The 15630-nt window shown below is 44.3% G+C and overlaps 1 protein-coding gene across 1 annotated transcript; it reads right to left on the bottom strand.

The window, feature by feature from the left end:
• Positions 1–558: 558 nt before the first annotated feature.
• Positions 559–14139, bottom strand: LOC121386690 (E3 ubiquitin-protein ligase TRIM71-like). The gene is made up of 2 exons (XM_041517682.1): positions 13829–14139; positions 559–4468 (listed from the first exon to the last, which is right to left on the bottom strand). The coding sequence occupies exon 2, from the start codon at positions 4257–4259 to the stop codon at positions 2361–2363; it is 1899 nt and encodes a 632-aa protein (XP_041373616.1). The 5' UTR covers positions 4260–4468; positions 13829–14139; the 3' UTR covers positions 559–2360.
• Between the last annotated feature and the right edge of the window lie 1491 nt (positions 14140–15630).

Genomic DNA, 15630 nt, shown 5'->3' with positions numbered 1-15630 from the left:
AAGTAAAAGAAAGTTTTATTAGAATATTTAGAAACAGCTGTGTAATAAGAACGACAATGTACTCACTATCAGATATGATCAAGTTGATGTCTCTAAACACCGTGGCAAGTGAAACTGTTCACAAAGGACATAAACCGGCTACTAACTGACAATTCATACTTCATTTCCTCTCTGTATATATATAGCTCTGGTACGTCTAGCATACATCCATACCATACATATACCATTATCATACATCCATACCATACATATACCATATCATACATCCATACCATACATATACCATATCATACATCCATACCATACATATACCATATCATACATCCATACCATACATCCATACCATACATATACCATTATCATACATCCATACCATACATATACCATACCATACATCCATACCATACATATTCCATTATCATACATCCATACCATACATATACCATATCATACATCCATACCATACATATACCATATCATACATCCACACCATACATATACCATATCATACATCCACACCATACATATACCATATCATACATCCATACCATACATATACCATATCATACATCCATACCATATATATACCATTATCATACATCCACACCATACATATACCATATCATACATCCACACCATACATATACCATATCATACATCCATTCATATATCCATACCATAAGGAAACTAAAACGATTTGGGCTAATCATTAAACAGTAGACATCTGCATATATCATTTATATATATCGTCTTTCTGTTAATACTGAATGACACAGTTTATACAAAGTTTATATTAACTTTTTATACATTATCTCTCAAGTTTATATCATGGTATATAATTTATATATATCGTCTTTCTGTTGATACTGAATGAAACAGTTTATACAAAGTTTATATTAACTTTTTATACATTATCTCTCAAGTTTATATCATGGTATATAATTGATATGTTGTCATGCATTTCATTATGACCACATGTTAGTCGTTTAATGTTAGCCATGAAATAATTTCAGTTTATATGCTTTTATATTTAAAATATAAGACTATGTTCCTGAAAACGTATTGATAAAATATGAAAATCATCTAATATTAATCTTACTAAATAAAATTAACATAATATATAATATAATAATAATAATTAAACAATCATCGTCATCGTCATCAACATCATCATCATCATCATCAATGTGATCATCATCACAAGTATCTTCGTCATACTTATCATCGTCGTCATGCTACAACCACTAACACCATCATCATCATAATCATCGTCATCGGCAGCTACATCATCAACACCATCATCATTATCATCAACAACATCGTCGTCATTAACATCATCATCATCAACATCATTATCGTCATCATCATCAATAACATCGTCATCATTATCTAATACCACGATCACCAAGCACCTTGACATGAGCCGTCAGTACACAATAGTATCCAGAATCAATTTGTCTTTCCTCTTTATCGGTTTCATAGCTTTCCAATGATTTAACCAATGTCACACTGATTGCATCGTACTTACAATAATGTCCGCGAACAGACGTAACTGGCCTGGACTCATTCATTCATTCATTCATTCATTCATTCATTCACGCACTTACACATTCATTCATTCATTCATTCATTGCTTCTAGGTTAGTAATGGTGTGTTTATCCAAGACGTGGTAGGTGATAATTTAATCGTGTGTGTGCATGTGTGTTTATCCAAGACGTGGTAGGTGATAATTTAATCGTGTGTGTGCATGTGTGTTTATCCAAGACGTGGTAGGTGATAATTTAATCGTGTGTGTGCATGTGTGTTTATCCAAGACGTGGTAGGTGATAATTTAATCGTGTGTGTGCATGTGTGTTTATCCAAGACGTGGTAGGTGATAATTTAATCGTGTGTGTTTATCAGTTCAGTCTTACATGGTTGATCCACTCTGAACGTTAACCAGTTCACTGTTGTCAAATCATTTACACATTTACACATTTTAGAAGCACTATCATGTCACGATTCGTCAGTTCTGTAATTTTAAGACACTTGTTACAAACGCTGCACTGTGCGACGCGTCATCATTGTAATATGTTTAATGTTTGTTTAAATTCTTCCTTTTTCCTTTAAAGTCTTCCTAACATTAATACTTTTATTCTAGTGATTTACACGTGTTCACCTCTCAGAGGTTTGAGTTATTTCTGTAACTCTGAAGACGCTTATTGCCACAAGCTGTACACAGTGTGGTGAGTCATCATTGTAAGGTATGTCATTTTTACTTCATTTCTTCCGTTTCCTGTTGCGCACTCTGGTCCTCCATTTTCTTGATGCACCTAGGACACCAGCAGGTGACCTTGAAGCGCACCTTCATGACCCCGGGTCATTCGTAGCTGAACACCTTGACCATCCCGTCGCTCTGGACGACGATCAGTTTGTTTGATGACGTCATGGTGATGGCGACGGGGCGAGATAGCCCGCTGTCCCGCGAGAGCACGAACCTCTGGAAGTTCCCCTCGTTGGTGATCAGCTGAATCCTGCTGTTGGCGTAGTCGGCGATGAACACGTTGCCGATGTTGTCGCCGCACAGACTCTGCGGTTTCCTCAACACGTGGGCGCCGTCTGGGTGGTAGCTGTACACCAACGACCCGTCGGGCGAGATGCATTTAACCGAATTCCGGGACACGTCGGTGACGACGTAGTTTCCTTCGCGCGAGAAGTAGACGTAGCGCGGCTCATCAAAGATGGCGGCGCCCTGAGCGTCGACGTTGAAGGATTTGATTACCTCCCCTTCCACTGATATGACGTCGATGGACTTGTCCGACATACAGCTCACCAGCATGGAGTTGTCGCTAGGCGACATGGAGATACTGTCGTACTGCTTCTGAGTCCTGACCTTCTTCTTCAAGGCCATCTGGCCCGACATAGAGACGAAGAAGATGAGCTTCTTGTTGATCGTTATGGCAACATCCTCCGCCCCACAGCTCGTCAGGTCACGTGGTTCCTCGCTGATCTGCGTCTGGTCTATGAGGTCGCCGTTACTGCTGAACTTCTGAACCTTCTTGTTGCGGCTGTCCACCACGATTATCTCCCCTTTGGCCGTGCAGCAGACGCCCCAGGATGAGAGACCCTCGTCAGAGTTGCAGTCTTCGACCTGGACGTCGCCCAGAGTGGAGAAGTCGCGCACAAACACTTTCACGGAACTGTCGACGGCGAAGTTAATCCGAAACATCACGTCCTCCTCCTGACCTGTGACGTCATCCAGGTCAGTAGGACTCTCCGTGCCCTTCACTGTGTCAAGGACGTGAAGGATTTCCACGTCACTGCCGTAGGACAACAGTCCTTCCATTCGTTTACCAGCGGCAGCGAGGATTTCGTTTCGGTCTAATTTGGGAATTGATTTCCGATTTCTGTTCAGCTGGTTTCTCAGTTCCGACGACACAGTGTTAAGTTTCTCCAGCAAGAGTTTCTCGCTGTCGTCAATCTTCTTCCGTAAATCCTCCGCCAGACTTTTTATTCTCTCCTCCGATCTCATTATGGTCTCGTCCAACACTTCTAGAGCGTCGTCACCTTTAAACGGGACGCCGTTTTTTGACGTCATGTTCATAGTCTGAATCTGCGTCATCAACTCTGCGATATCTGCCTCTCTGGTCGTCATGGCATCCACGACTGTGACGCATTTGCTACACTTCCTGTGAGATATCGCAGAGCACTGAACGCACAGCGGCTCCCTGCAATCAACGCAGTACATTTTGATTATCTCCCCTTTGTGTTTGTTGCAAGGGACCTCGCGTTTTCGCTTCATGACGTTCTCCAACGACAGCGACCTCATCTCGTCTAGTCCCGTGACCACGTGATCCGCGGTCGGCGTTCCGTGCAGGTGAACTTTCGTGCACGCTTCGCAGATAGCCTCGTAACAGTCCATACACCAGTTGACGGCTTCCGCACTTACCTCCCCTGTCTTACACAAATCACACGTCTTGTTCTTCCCGTAAGCTGCTATCACGTCCAATAACTTGCCGGTGAACGAATCTGTTGGAAAGACGTCACCATAGCAACCTTTCTGTAGACCTGGCGGCAAGGCCGCGAGTTGGTTACACTTGGGACAAGGGAAGCTCTTAAGCCCATGACTTGAGATCTGCTGCTCAATGAGCGCGTCTAAGCAGGACTTGCAGAACGAGTGGAGACAGGGTAGGATCCTCGGGTCTCGTAGCCGACCCTCACAGACGAAACACCAGCAGAGATCCTCGGCCACCTGCTCCAGGGACTCCGCGTCAGCCATGTCGTCTCACGGCGATTTCTCGTCTGCCATTTTGGCTCCGACAAACTCTTTGTGAGCCAGTTCGGCTCCGAGTTTAGCACTTGGTTTACCAGAACGAGAATGAATCTGTGTGTGTAACCCGCTTGTATCCAATCTTGCTTCAAACAAAGGCCAGGCAGAACTGGGTGGCTCCTCCGTGTATACGCTGGCTGCTGGTCACGTGACGCACCCTGCAATGAAACAAATATATCACAAGTCGGAGATTAATACTGTAAAGAAATCCTGCCTCGATTGATTTCATATTGTTGTTAATCTGCGGCCAGTTTCGGGTTGATGGCAAAACAAACGTGTATTGTGTGCCACACGTGGGCACGTTAGTGACGGGTGGCTTCGTGTGTGTTCAACGAAACTCAATACCACGCTGTGGCGTATGCATGGCAGGGGCATTGGCTGGGGGGGGGGGGGGGGGGGGGGGTTCGGGGATGTACAACGAACCTTCCGGTGTGCCTAAAATGTTTCTTGTTTGTTTTACAGTGCAATATTAGGCTATTCATATAGGTGTCCGGGTAAAATGTAACCAAACAGATCGCTATATTCATATACGACTCCCCCAGGTCCAGGTAAAATGTAGAGAAAAGAGAGCGCTATATTCATATACGACTCCCTCAGGTCCAGGTAAAATGTAGAGAAAAGAGACCACTATATTCATATACGACTCCCCCAGGTCCAGGTAAAATGTAGAGAAAAGAGACCGCTATATTCATATACGACTCCCCCAGGTCCAGGTAAAATGTAGAGAAAAGAGACGACTAGATTCATATACGTCTCCCCCAGGTCCAGGTAAAATGTAGAGAAAGAGACCGCTATATTCATATACGACTCCCCCAGGTCCAGGTAAAATGTAGAGAAAAGAGAGCGCTAGATTCATATACGACTCCCCCAGGTCCAGGTAAAATGTAGAGAAAAGAGACGACTAGATTCAGATACGACTCCCCCAGGTCCAGGTAAAATGTAGAGAAAAGAGACCACTATATTCATATACGACTCCCCCAGGTCCAGGTAAAATGTAGAGAAAAGAGAGCGCTAGATTCAGATACGTCTCCCCCAGGTCCAGGTAAAATGTAGAGAAAAGAGACGACTAGATTCAGATACGTCTCCCCAGGTCCAGGTAAAATGTAGAGAAAAGAGACCACTATATTCATATACGACTCCCCCAGGTCCAGGTAAAATGTAGAGAAAGAGACCGCTATATTCATATACGACTCCCCCAGGTCCAGGTAAAATGTAGAGAAAAGAGACGACTAGATTCAGATACGTCTCCCCCAGGTCCAGGTAAAATGTAGAGAAAAGAGACGACTATATTCATATACGACTCCCCCAGGTCCAGGTAAAATGTAGAGAAAAGAGAGCGCTATATTCATATACGACTCCCCCAGGTCCAGGTAAAATGTAGAGAAAAGAGACCACTATATTCATATACGACTCCCCCAGGTCCAGGTAAAATGTAGAGAAAAGAGAGTGCTAGATTCATATACGACTCCCCCAGGTCCAGGTAAAATGTAGAGAAAAGAGACGACTAGATTCAGATACGACTCCCCCAGGTCCAGGTAAAATGTAGAGAAAAGAGACGACTATATTCATATACGACTCCCCCAGGTCCAGGTAAAATGTAGAGAAAAGAGACCACTATATTCATATACGACTCCCCCAGGTCCAGGTAAAATGTAGAGAAAAGAGACGACTATATTCATATACGACTCCCCCAGGTCCAGGTAAAATGTAGAGAAAAGAGACCACTATATTCATATACGACTCCCCCAGGTCCAGGTAAAATGTAGAGAAAAGAGAGCGCTAGATTCAGATACGTCTCCCCCAGGTCCAGGTAAAATGTAGAGAAAAGAGACGACTAGATTCAGATACGTCTCCCCCAGGTCCAGGTAAAATGTAGAGAAAAGAGACCACTATATTCATATACGACTCCCCCAGGTCCAGGTAAAATGTAGAGAAAGAGACCACTATATTCATATACGACTCCCCCAGGTCCAGGTAAAATGTAGAGAAAAGAGACGACTAGATTCAGATACGTCTCCCCCAGGTCCAGGTAAAATGTAGAGAAAAGAGACGACTATATTCATATACGACTCCCCCAGGTCCAGGTAAAATGTAGAGAAAAGAGAGCGCTATATTCATATACGACTCCCCCAGGTCCAGGTAAAATGTAGAGAAAAGAGACCACTATATTCATATACGACTCCCCCAGGTCCAGGTAAAATGTAGAGAAAAGAGAGCGCTAGATTCATATACGACTCCCCCAGGTCCAGGTAAAATGTAGAGAAAAGAGACGACTAGATTCAGATACGACTCCCCCAGGTCCAGGTAAAATGTAGAGAAAAGAGAGCGCTATATTCATATACGACTCCCCCAGGTCCAGGTAAAATGTAGAGAAAAGAGAGCGCTAGATTCAGATACGTCTCCCCCAGGTCCAGGTAAAATGTAGAGAAAAGAGACGACTAGATTCAGATACGTCTCCCCCAGGTCCAGGTAAAATGTAGAGAAAAGAGACCACTATATTCATATACGACTCCCCCAGGTCCAGGTAAAATGTAGAGAAAGAGACCACTATATTCATATACGACTCCCCCAGGTCCAGGTAAAATGTAGAGAAAAGAGACGACTAGATTCAGATACGTCTCCCCCAGGTCCAGGTAAAATGTAGAGAAAAGAGACGACTATATTCATATACGACTCCCCCAGGTCCAGGTAAAATGTAGAGAAAAGAGAGCGCTATATTCATATACGACTCCCCCAGGTCCAGGTAAAATGTAGAGAAAGAGACCACTATATTCATATACGACTCCCCCAGGTCCAGGTAAAATGTAGAGAAAAGAGACGACTAGATTCAGATACGTCTCCCCCAGGTCCAGGTAAAATGTAGAGAAACGAGACCACTAGATTCATATACGACTCCACCAGGTCCAGGTAAAATGTAGAGAAAAGAGACGACTATATTCATATACGACTCCCCCAGGTCCAGTTAAGAGAGTCGACAGAGCTAGCAGTCTGACAGTCAGACAGGAAGGAAGGAAGGAAATGTTTTATTTAACGGCGCACTCAACACATTTTATTTACGGTTGTATGGCGTCAGACATATGGTTAAGGATCACACAAATATTGAGGGAGGAAACCCGCTGTCACCACTTCATGGGCTACTCTTTTCGATTGGCAGCAAGGGATCTTTTATATCCACCATACCATAGACAGGATAGCACATACCACGGTCTTTGATATACCAGTCGTGGTGCACTGGCTCGAGCGACAGTCTGATAGTGTCACAGTGTCACAGAAAGGAAAAAGAAAGAAAGAAACATTTTATTTAACGACGCACTCAACACATTTAATTTACGGACCACACAGATATTGAGAGAGGAAACATGCTGTCGCCACTTCATGGGCTACTCTTTTCGATTAGCAGCAAGGGATCTTTTATATGCACCATCTAACAGACAGGGTGGTACATACCACGGCCTTTAATATACCAGTCGTGGTGCACTGGCTGGAACGAGAAATAGCCCAGTGGGTCAAATGACGGGGATCGATCCCACACCGACCGCGCATCGAGCGAGCGCTGTACCACTGGGCTACGTCTCGCCCCCAGTGTCACAATGTGACAGTGTGACAGTGTCACCATGACCGTCACAAGACGACAGAGCTAGTAGTCTCACAGTGTCACCATGACCGTCACAAGACGACAGAGCTAGTAGTCTCACAGTGTCACAGTGTCACCATGACCGTCACAAGACGACAGAGCTAGTAGTCTCACAGTGTCACCATGACCGTCACAAGACGACAGAGCTAGTAGTCTCACAGTGTCACCATGACCGTCACAAGACGACAGAGCTAGTAGTCTCACAGTGTCACCATGACCGTCACAAGACGACAGAGCTAGTAGTCTCACAGTGTCACAGTGTCACCATGACCGTCACAAGACGACAGAGCTAGTAGTCTCACAGTGTCACCATGACCGTCACAAGACGACATAGCTAGTAGTCTCACAGTGTCACCATGACCGTCACAAGACGACAGAGCTAGTAGTCTCACAGTGTCACCATGACCGTCACAAGACGACAGAGCTAGTAGTCTCACAGTGTGACAGTGTCACCATGACCGTCACAAGACGACAGAGCTAGTAGTCTCACAGTGTGACAGTGTCACCATGACCGACACAAGACGACAGAGCTAGTAGTCTCACAGTGTGACAGTGTCACCATGACCGTCACAAGACGACAGAGCTAGTAGTCTCACAGTGTGACAGTGTCACCATGACCGTCACAAGACAACAGAGCTAGTAGTCTCACAGTGTGACAGTGTTACAGTGTGACAGTCTCACCATGACCGTCACAAGGCGACAGAGCTAGTAGTGTCACAGTGTGACAGTCTCACCATGACCGTTACAAGACGACAGAGCTAGTAGTGTCACAGTGGCACAGTGTGACAGTCTCACCATGACCGTCACAAGACGACAGAGCTAGTAGTGTCACAGTGTGGCAGTCTCACCATGACCGTCACAAGACGACAGAGCTAGTAGTCTCACAGTGTGACAGTCTCACCATGACCGTCACAAGACGACAGAGCTAGTAGTGTCACAGTGTGACAGTCTCACTATGACAGTCACAAGACGACAGAGCAAGTAGTGGCACAGTGTCACAGTGTGACAGTCTCACCATGACCGTCACAAGACAACAGAGCTAGTAGTCTCACAGTGTGACAGTGTTACAGTGTGACAGTCTCACCATGACCGTCACAAGGCGACAGAGCTAGTAGTGTCACAGTGTGACAGTCTCACCATGACCGTTACAAGACGACAGAGCTAGTAGTGTCACAGTGTCACAGTGTGACAGTCTCACCATGACCGTCACAAGACGACAGAGCTAGTAGTGTCACAGTGTGACAGTCTCACCATGACCGTCACAAGACGACAGAGCTAGTAGTGTTACAGTGTGACAGTCTCACCATGACAATCACAAGACGACAGAGCTAGTAGTGTCACAGTGTCACAGTGTGACAGTCTCACTATGACAGTCACAAGACGACAGAGCTAGTAGTGGCACAGTGTCACAGTGTGACAGTCTCACCATGACCGTCACAATACGACAGAGCTAGTAGTGTGACAGTCTCACCATGACCGTCACAAGACGACAGAGCTAGTAGTGTCACAGTGTGACAGTCTCACCATGACCGTCACAAGACGACAGAGCAAGTAGTGTCACAGTGTGACAGTGTGACAGTCTCACCATGACAGTCACAAGACGACAGAGCTAGTAGTGTCACAGTGTCACAGTCTCACCATGACCGTCACAAGACGACAGAGCTAGTAGTGTGACAGTGTGACAGTCTCACCATGACCGTCACAAGACGACAGAGCTAGTAGTGTCACAGTGTGACAGTCTCACCATGACCGTCACAAGACGACAGAGCTAGTAGTGTCACAGTGTGACAGTGTGACAGTCTCACCATGACTGTTACAAGACGACAGAGCTAGTAGTGTCACAGTGTCACAGTGTGACAGTCTCACCATGACCGTCACAAGACGACAGAGCTAGTAGTGTCACAGTGTGACAGTCTCACCATGACCGTTACAAGACGACAGAGCTAGTAGTGTCACAGCGTGACAGTCTCACCATGACCGTCACAAGACGACAGAGCTAGTAGTGTCACAGTGTGACAGTGTGACAGTCTCACCATGACCGTCACAAGACGACAGAGCTAGTAGTGTCACAGTGTGACAGTGTGACAGTCTCACCATGACAGTCACAAGACGACAGAGCTAGTAGTGTCACAGTGTCACAGTCTCACCATGACCGTCACAAGACGACAGAGCTAGTAGTGTCACAGTGTGACAGTGTGACAGTCTCACCATGACTGTTACAAGACGACAGAGCTAGTAGTGTCACAGTGTCACCATGACCGTTACAAGACGACAGAGCTAGTAGTGTCACAGTGTCACAGTCTCACCATGACCGTCACAAGACGACAGAGCTAGTAGTGTCACAGTGTGACAGTGTCACAGTCTCACCATGACCGTTACAAGACGACAGAGCCAGTAGTGTCACAGTGTCACAGTGTGACAGTCTCACCATGACCGTCACAAGACGACAGAGCTAGTAGTGTCACAGTGTGACAGTGTCACAGTCTGACAGTCTTACCATGACTGTTACAAAACGACAGAGCTAGTAGTGTCACAGTGTCACAGTGTGACAGTCTCACCATGACCGTCACAAGACGACAGAGCTAGTAGTGTCACAGTGTGACAGTCTCACCATGACCGTTACAAGACGACAGAGCTAGTAGTGTCACAGTGTGACAGTCTCACCATGACCGTCACAAGATGACAGAGCTAGTAGTGTCACAGTGTCAAAGTGTGACAGTCTCACCATGACCGTCACAAGACGACAGAGCTAGTAGTGTCACAGTGTGACAGTCTCACCATGACCGTCACAAGACGACAGAGCTAGTAATGTCACAGTGTGACAGTCTCACCATGACCGTCACAAGACGACAGAGCTAGTAATGTCACAGTGTCACAGTGTGACAGTCTCACCATGACCGTTACAAGACGACAACAATCAACGACAGGACAGCTACAGCTACGTGTGCTACACACATAATCCCAGCGCTATATACACGCCTCGATGAGACATGTCTGTGAATATCCAATGTTATCGCACCGCCCAGGTTTCTACCCCAGTGAACACAAACACTACAACGATAATATCCTCTACAGACTGAGTCTGAATCCCACCCAGGGCGAACCAGTGATTTGTTGAGAGATTAGAGTAAACAAATGAACTGGATTGAAGTTTATTAATATTTATTTAATGGTTTCCCAACCCGCCGTGGATAAACGGAATGCAGGGCGTTGTCGGAATCATATCGAGATATAGGCAGATAAACAGCTTACTTTAATCTGTAACACTGTTATTGATTAGAGGATTCCGAGTTCGAAACTCACAAAACGCAAAATAATCTGTAAAACAGGCGAGCGCTCTACCATCTGAGCTAGATGCCGCCACTGTGGGAGAGTACATAATGTATCACATCTCTCTCTCTCTCTCTCTCTCTCTCTCTCTCTCTCTCTCTCTGATGGGAGCTCTCTAGACCCCCCCCCCCCCCAGCATGTTGAGATATGAGCATCTGATGGGAGCTCTCTACCCACTGAGCTAGATCACCCCAGCATGTTGAGATATGAGCGCTCTACCCACTGAGCTAGACCCCACAGCATGTTGAGATATGAGCTCTCTACCCACTGAGCTAGATCACCCCCCCCCCCCCCCCCAGCATGTTGAGATATGAGTATCTGATGCGAGCGCTCTACCCACTGAGCTAGATCACCCCCACCAGCATGTTGAGATATGAACATCTGATACGAGCTCTCTACCCACTAAACTAGATCCCCCCCCCACCAGCATGTTGAGATATGAGCATCTGATGCGAGCTCACTACCCACTGAACTAGATCCCCCCCCCCCCACCAGCATGTTGAGATATGAACATCTGATACGAGCGCTCTACCCACTGAGCTAGACCCCCCCGTATGTTGAGATATGAGCGCTCTACCCACTGAGCTAGATCCTCCCTCCCCCCCCCCCCCCCCCAGCATGTTGAGATATGAGCTGTAACAACATATCACCTCGTGTCTAAGCACTACCTGTACAGGTAGACGTGTTACTGTGCGCGCTTTAAAACATGTACTGACCTGCCAGACAGGTGAAGTGTTGGAAGTAATAGCCACTTGATCGTGTTTGTACCTGGGTGTCTATAAACCTGCAGGCTAATCTTTAATCAACTGCGTGGATCGCAGTAAAACAGCACGACGGGCGAACAATGAGCGAACACAACAATCAGTCTTCAGCACGAAATAATAGAACAGTCGAGATTTGAGACGATGTAACTGAATCACGCAGGCACACGCTAATAACTAACCTGTAACCACTGACCCGAGCAGACACACATAGCTGAAATGTGTGCCCAGGACAGAGTGCTTGAACCTAAATTAGATATACGCCCAAAATAAATGACATCATAGATAATCGTTAACAATTATTGCACTGATTGACATCGAGCAGGACGGAATTGTTTGTGAGAACGGCCCTTTATTAACGTCATCATTTGTGATAATATTAGTAAAAATACTGTTATGACTACTACTACTGCTACTACTGCTGCTGCTACTACTGCTGCTGCTACTACTGCTACTACTAATACTGCTACTACTGCTGCTGCTACTACTGCTACTACTACTACAATACTACTACTATCACGATTACTACTACTACTACTATACTACTACTATCACTATCACTATTACTACTACTACTACTACTATCACTATTACTACTACTACTACTACTGCTACTACTACTACTATATTACTACTATCACTATTACTACTACTATACTACTACTATCACTACTACTACTACTATACTACTACTATCACTACTACTACTACTATACTACTACTATCACTACTACTACTACTATACTACTACTACCTCTACTACTACTACTATTCTTCTACTATCACTACTACTACTACCACTACTATTACTACTACTACTACTACTATTTTAATAATACGTTTCATTAACTTTGCTAGCAAAGATCATTAAGTATATTTTTATATAAGTATATTGAATACTAAAAACATATAAAACTTAAACTACTTGTAACACGGAACATTTTCAATTTAACTTAATTCATGCACACTGTCTAGTTGTTACTAAGAGAGAAGTAAAGTATGAGTCGGATCCGGCATCGAGATGCGATCCCATTACTGACCAGTCTTAATGTCAATGACGTAGCGAGTACACGGCGGATTAAATAGGTTATTAAAACAAAATGTAAATGCAAACTGCGACAATGAACTCCTATAACATGTCAGATCACAACACTGGCCATTATTCAATGCGACAGTTATTAAATGCCGGATAGGAATGCTGTAACATGTAAACCAGATATAAACCGTGAGAGTATCACTTTAACTCCTATAACATGTAAACCAGATATACACCGCGAGAGTATCAATTTAACTCCTATAACATATAAACCAGATATAAACCGCGAGAGTATCACTTTAACTCCTATAACATGTAATCCAGATATAAACCGCGAGAGTATCACTTTAACTCCTATAACATGTAAACCAGATATACACCGTGACAGTATCACTTTAACTCCTATAACATGTAAACCAGATATAAACCGTGACAGTATCCCTTTAACTCCTATAACATGTAAACCAGATATAAACCGTGAGAGTATCACTTTAACTCCTATAACATGTAAACCAGATATAAACCGTGGCAGTATCACTTTAACTCCTACAACATGTAAACCAGATATAAACCGTGACAGTATCCCTTTAACTCCTATAACATGTGAACCAGATATAAACCGTGAGAGTATCACTTTAACTCCTACAACATGTAAACCAGATATAAACCGTGAGAGTATCACTTTAAATGCTACAACATGTCACATTATGACGCTGGACATCTTATCACATGTTTTCAAATGTCATATGGAACTTACCTCGCTATATGCAGACCGATTTCGATTTTCCCCTCTACTGAGAGCTGGCGCCGATTGAAAATGTGATCAATGTTCTCTGCCCAGGCGCAGGTCGATGGTCTAGTTTTATTCGACGCTGCAATGCACCCCGATCGATGTGTGTTTACGACAGAACGTGCCCACCCGGCCGCTTGTTTAATAGATCTCTTTGTAGCGGTAGTTATTGAAAGAAACCCGGGAACCCCAAACTGTTACGTCTCCTTTCAGACTTCAAGTAAAGTGTGTGTAAACACGTCGTATAGAGATCTGTACATCTCTCTCTCTCTCTCTCTCTCTCTCTCTCTCTCTCTCTCTCTCTCTCTCTCTCTCTCTCTCTCTCTCTCTCTCTCTCTCTCTCTCTCTCTCTCTCTCTCTCTCTCTCTCTCTCTCTCTCTCTCTCTCTCTCTCTCTCTCTCTCTCTGTCTGTCTCTCTGTGTGTGTGTGTCTCTCTCTGTCTGTCTGTCTCTCTCTGTGTGTCTCTCTCTGTCTCCTTGTCTCGTTTGACGTAGTACAATACTGAAAAGGCAATCTTGTTAGAACCATGGGAGTGTGAAGAACGTAGTCCTGTGGTGAAGAGCTCGCCTGATGCGCGGTCGCTCTAGGATCGATTTCCATTGGGCTATTTTTTCTTCTAGTCGGTGCACCACAACTGGTGTAATAAAGGCCATGGTATGTACTATCCTGTCTTGGAGATGCTGCATATAAAAGCTCCCTTGGTGCAGCTGGTAATCGGAAAAGGAGATCATTGCGTCACGGTAGCGGGTTTCCTCTATCAATATGTCCGACGCCGTATTACCGTAATTAAAATGTGTTGAACGTGTGCGTTGTTAAATAAAACAATTCTTTCTTTCCATCCGATTAAAATATTACATTTTACACCCACTAGAAAGTAATCTATTTTTTATAATGTATACGATAAACGTATTTTTTTGAGAGGACTACTCCCCTCCAGTACCGTGCCATGGATTCGCACCTGTAAATGGTATAGAAATTATCAAGCCAAATATCTGAACGCATCATAAAGTGGCCACCAACAAACACAATTGAAGGGTGCGCTTGTATAACACAGTCAATTACAGGCTGGGTTTTAAGTCGCGGGGTAAACTATCGAGATGTCTTTATCACTGAACGACTCGCGGGTGAAAGACTGTAGGTGTTTATAACACTTCACGGTAAATGACTGTGTGTTAATAGGTGTTTATAACACTTCACGGTAAATGACTGTGTGTTAGTAGGTGTTTATAACACTTCGCGGTAAATGACTGTGTGTTAGTACGTGTTTATAGCACTTCACGGTAAATGACTGTGTGTTAGTAGGTGTTTATAACACTTAACGGTAAATGACTGTGTGTTAGTAGGTGTTTATAACACTTCACGGTAAATGACTGTGTTAGCAGGTGTTTATAACACTTAACGGTAAATGACTGTGTGTTAGTAGGTGTTTATAACACTTCACGGTAAATGACTGTATTAGTAGCTGTTTATAACACTTCACGGTAAATGACTGTGTGTTAGTAGGTGTTTATAACACTTCACGGTAAATGACTGTGTGTTAGTAGGTGTTTATAACACTTGACGGTAAATGACTGTGTTAGTTGGTGTTTATAACACTTCACGGGAAATGGCTGTGTGTTAATAGGTGTTTATAACACTTCACGGTAAATGGCTGTGTGTTAATAGGTGTTTGTAACACTTCACGGTAAATGACTGTGTTAGTAGGTGTTTATAACACTTCACGGTAAAAGACTGTGTGTTAGTAGGTGTTTATAACACTTCACGGTAAA

Source organism: Gigantopelta aegis, chromosome 12 (assembly GCF_016097555.1).
Source record: "Gigantopelta aegis isolate Gae_Host chromosome 12, Gae_host_genome, whole genome shotgun sequence".
NCBI lineage: Eukaryota > Metazoa > Mollusca > Gastropoda > Neomphalida > Peltospiridae > Gigantopelta > Gigantopelta aegis.
Note: the sequence above shows the minus strand (reverse complement) of the source record. Positions and strands in the feature narration are given on the sequence as shown.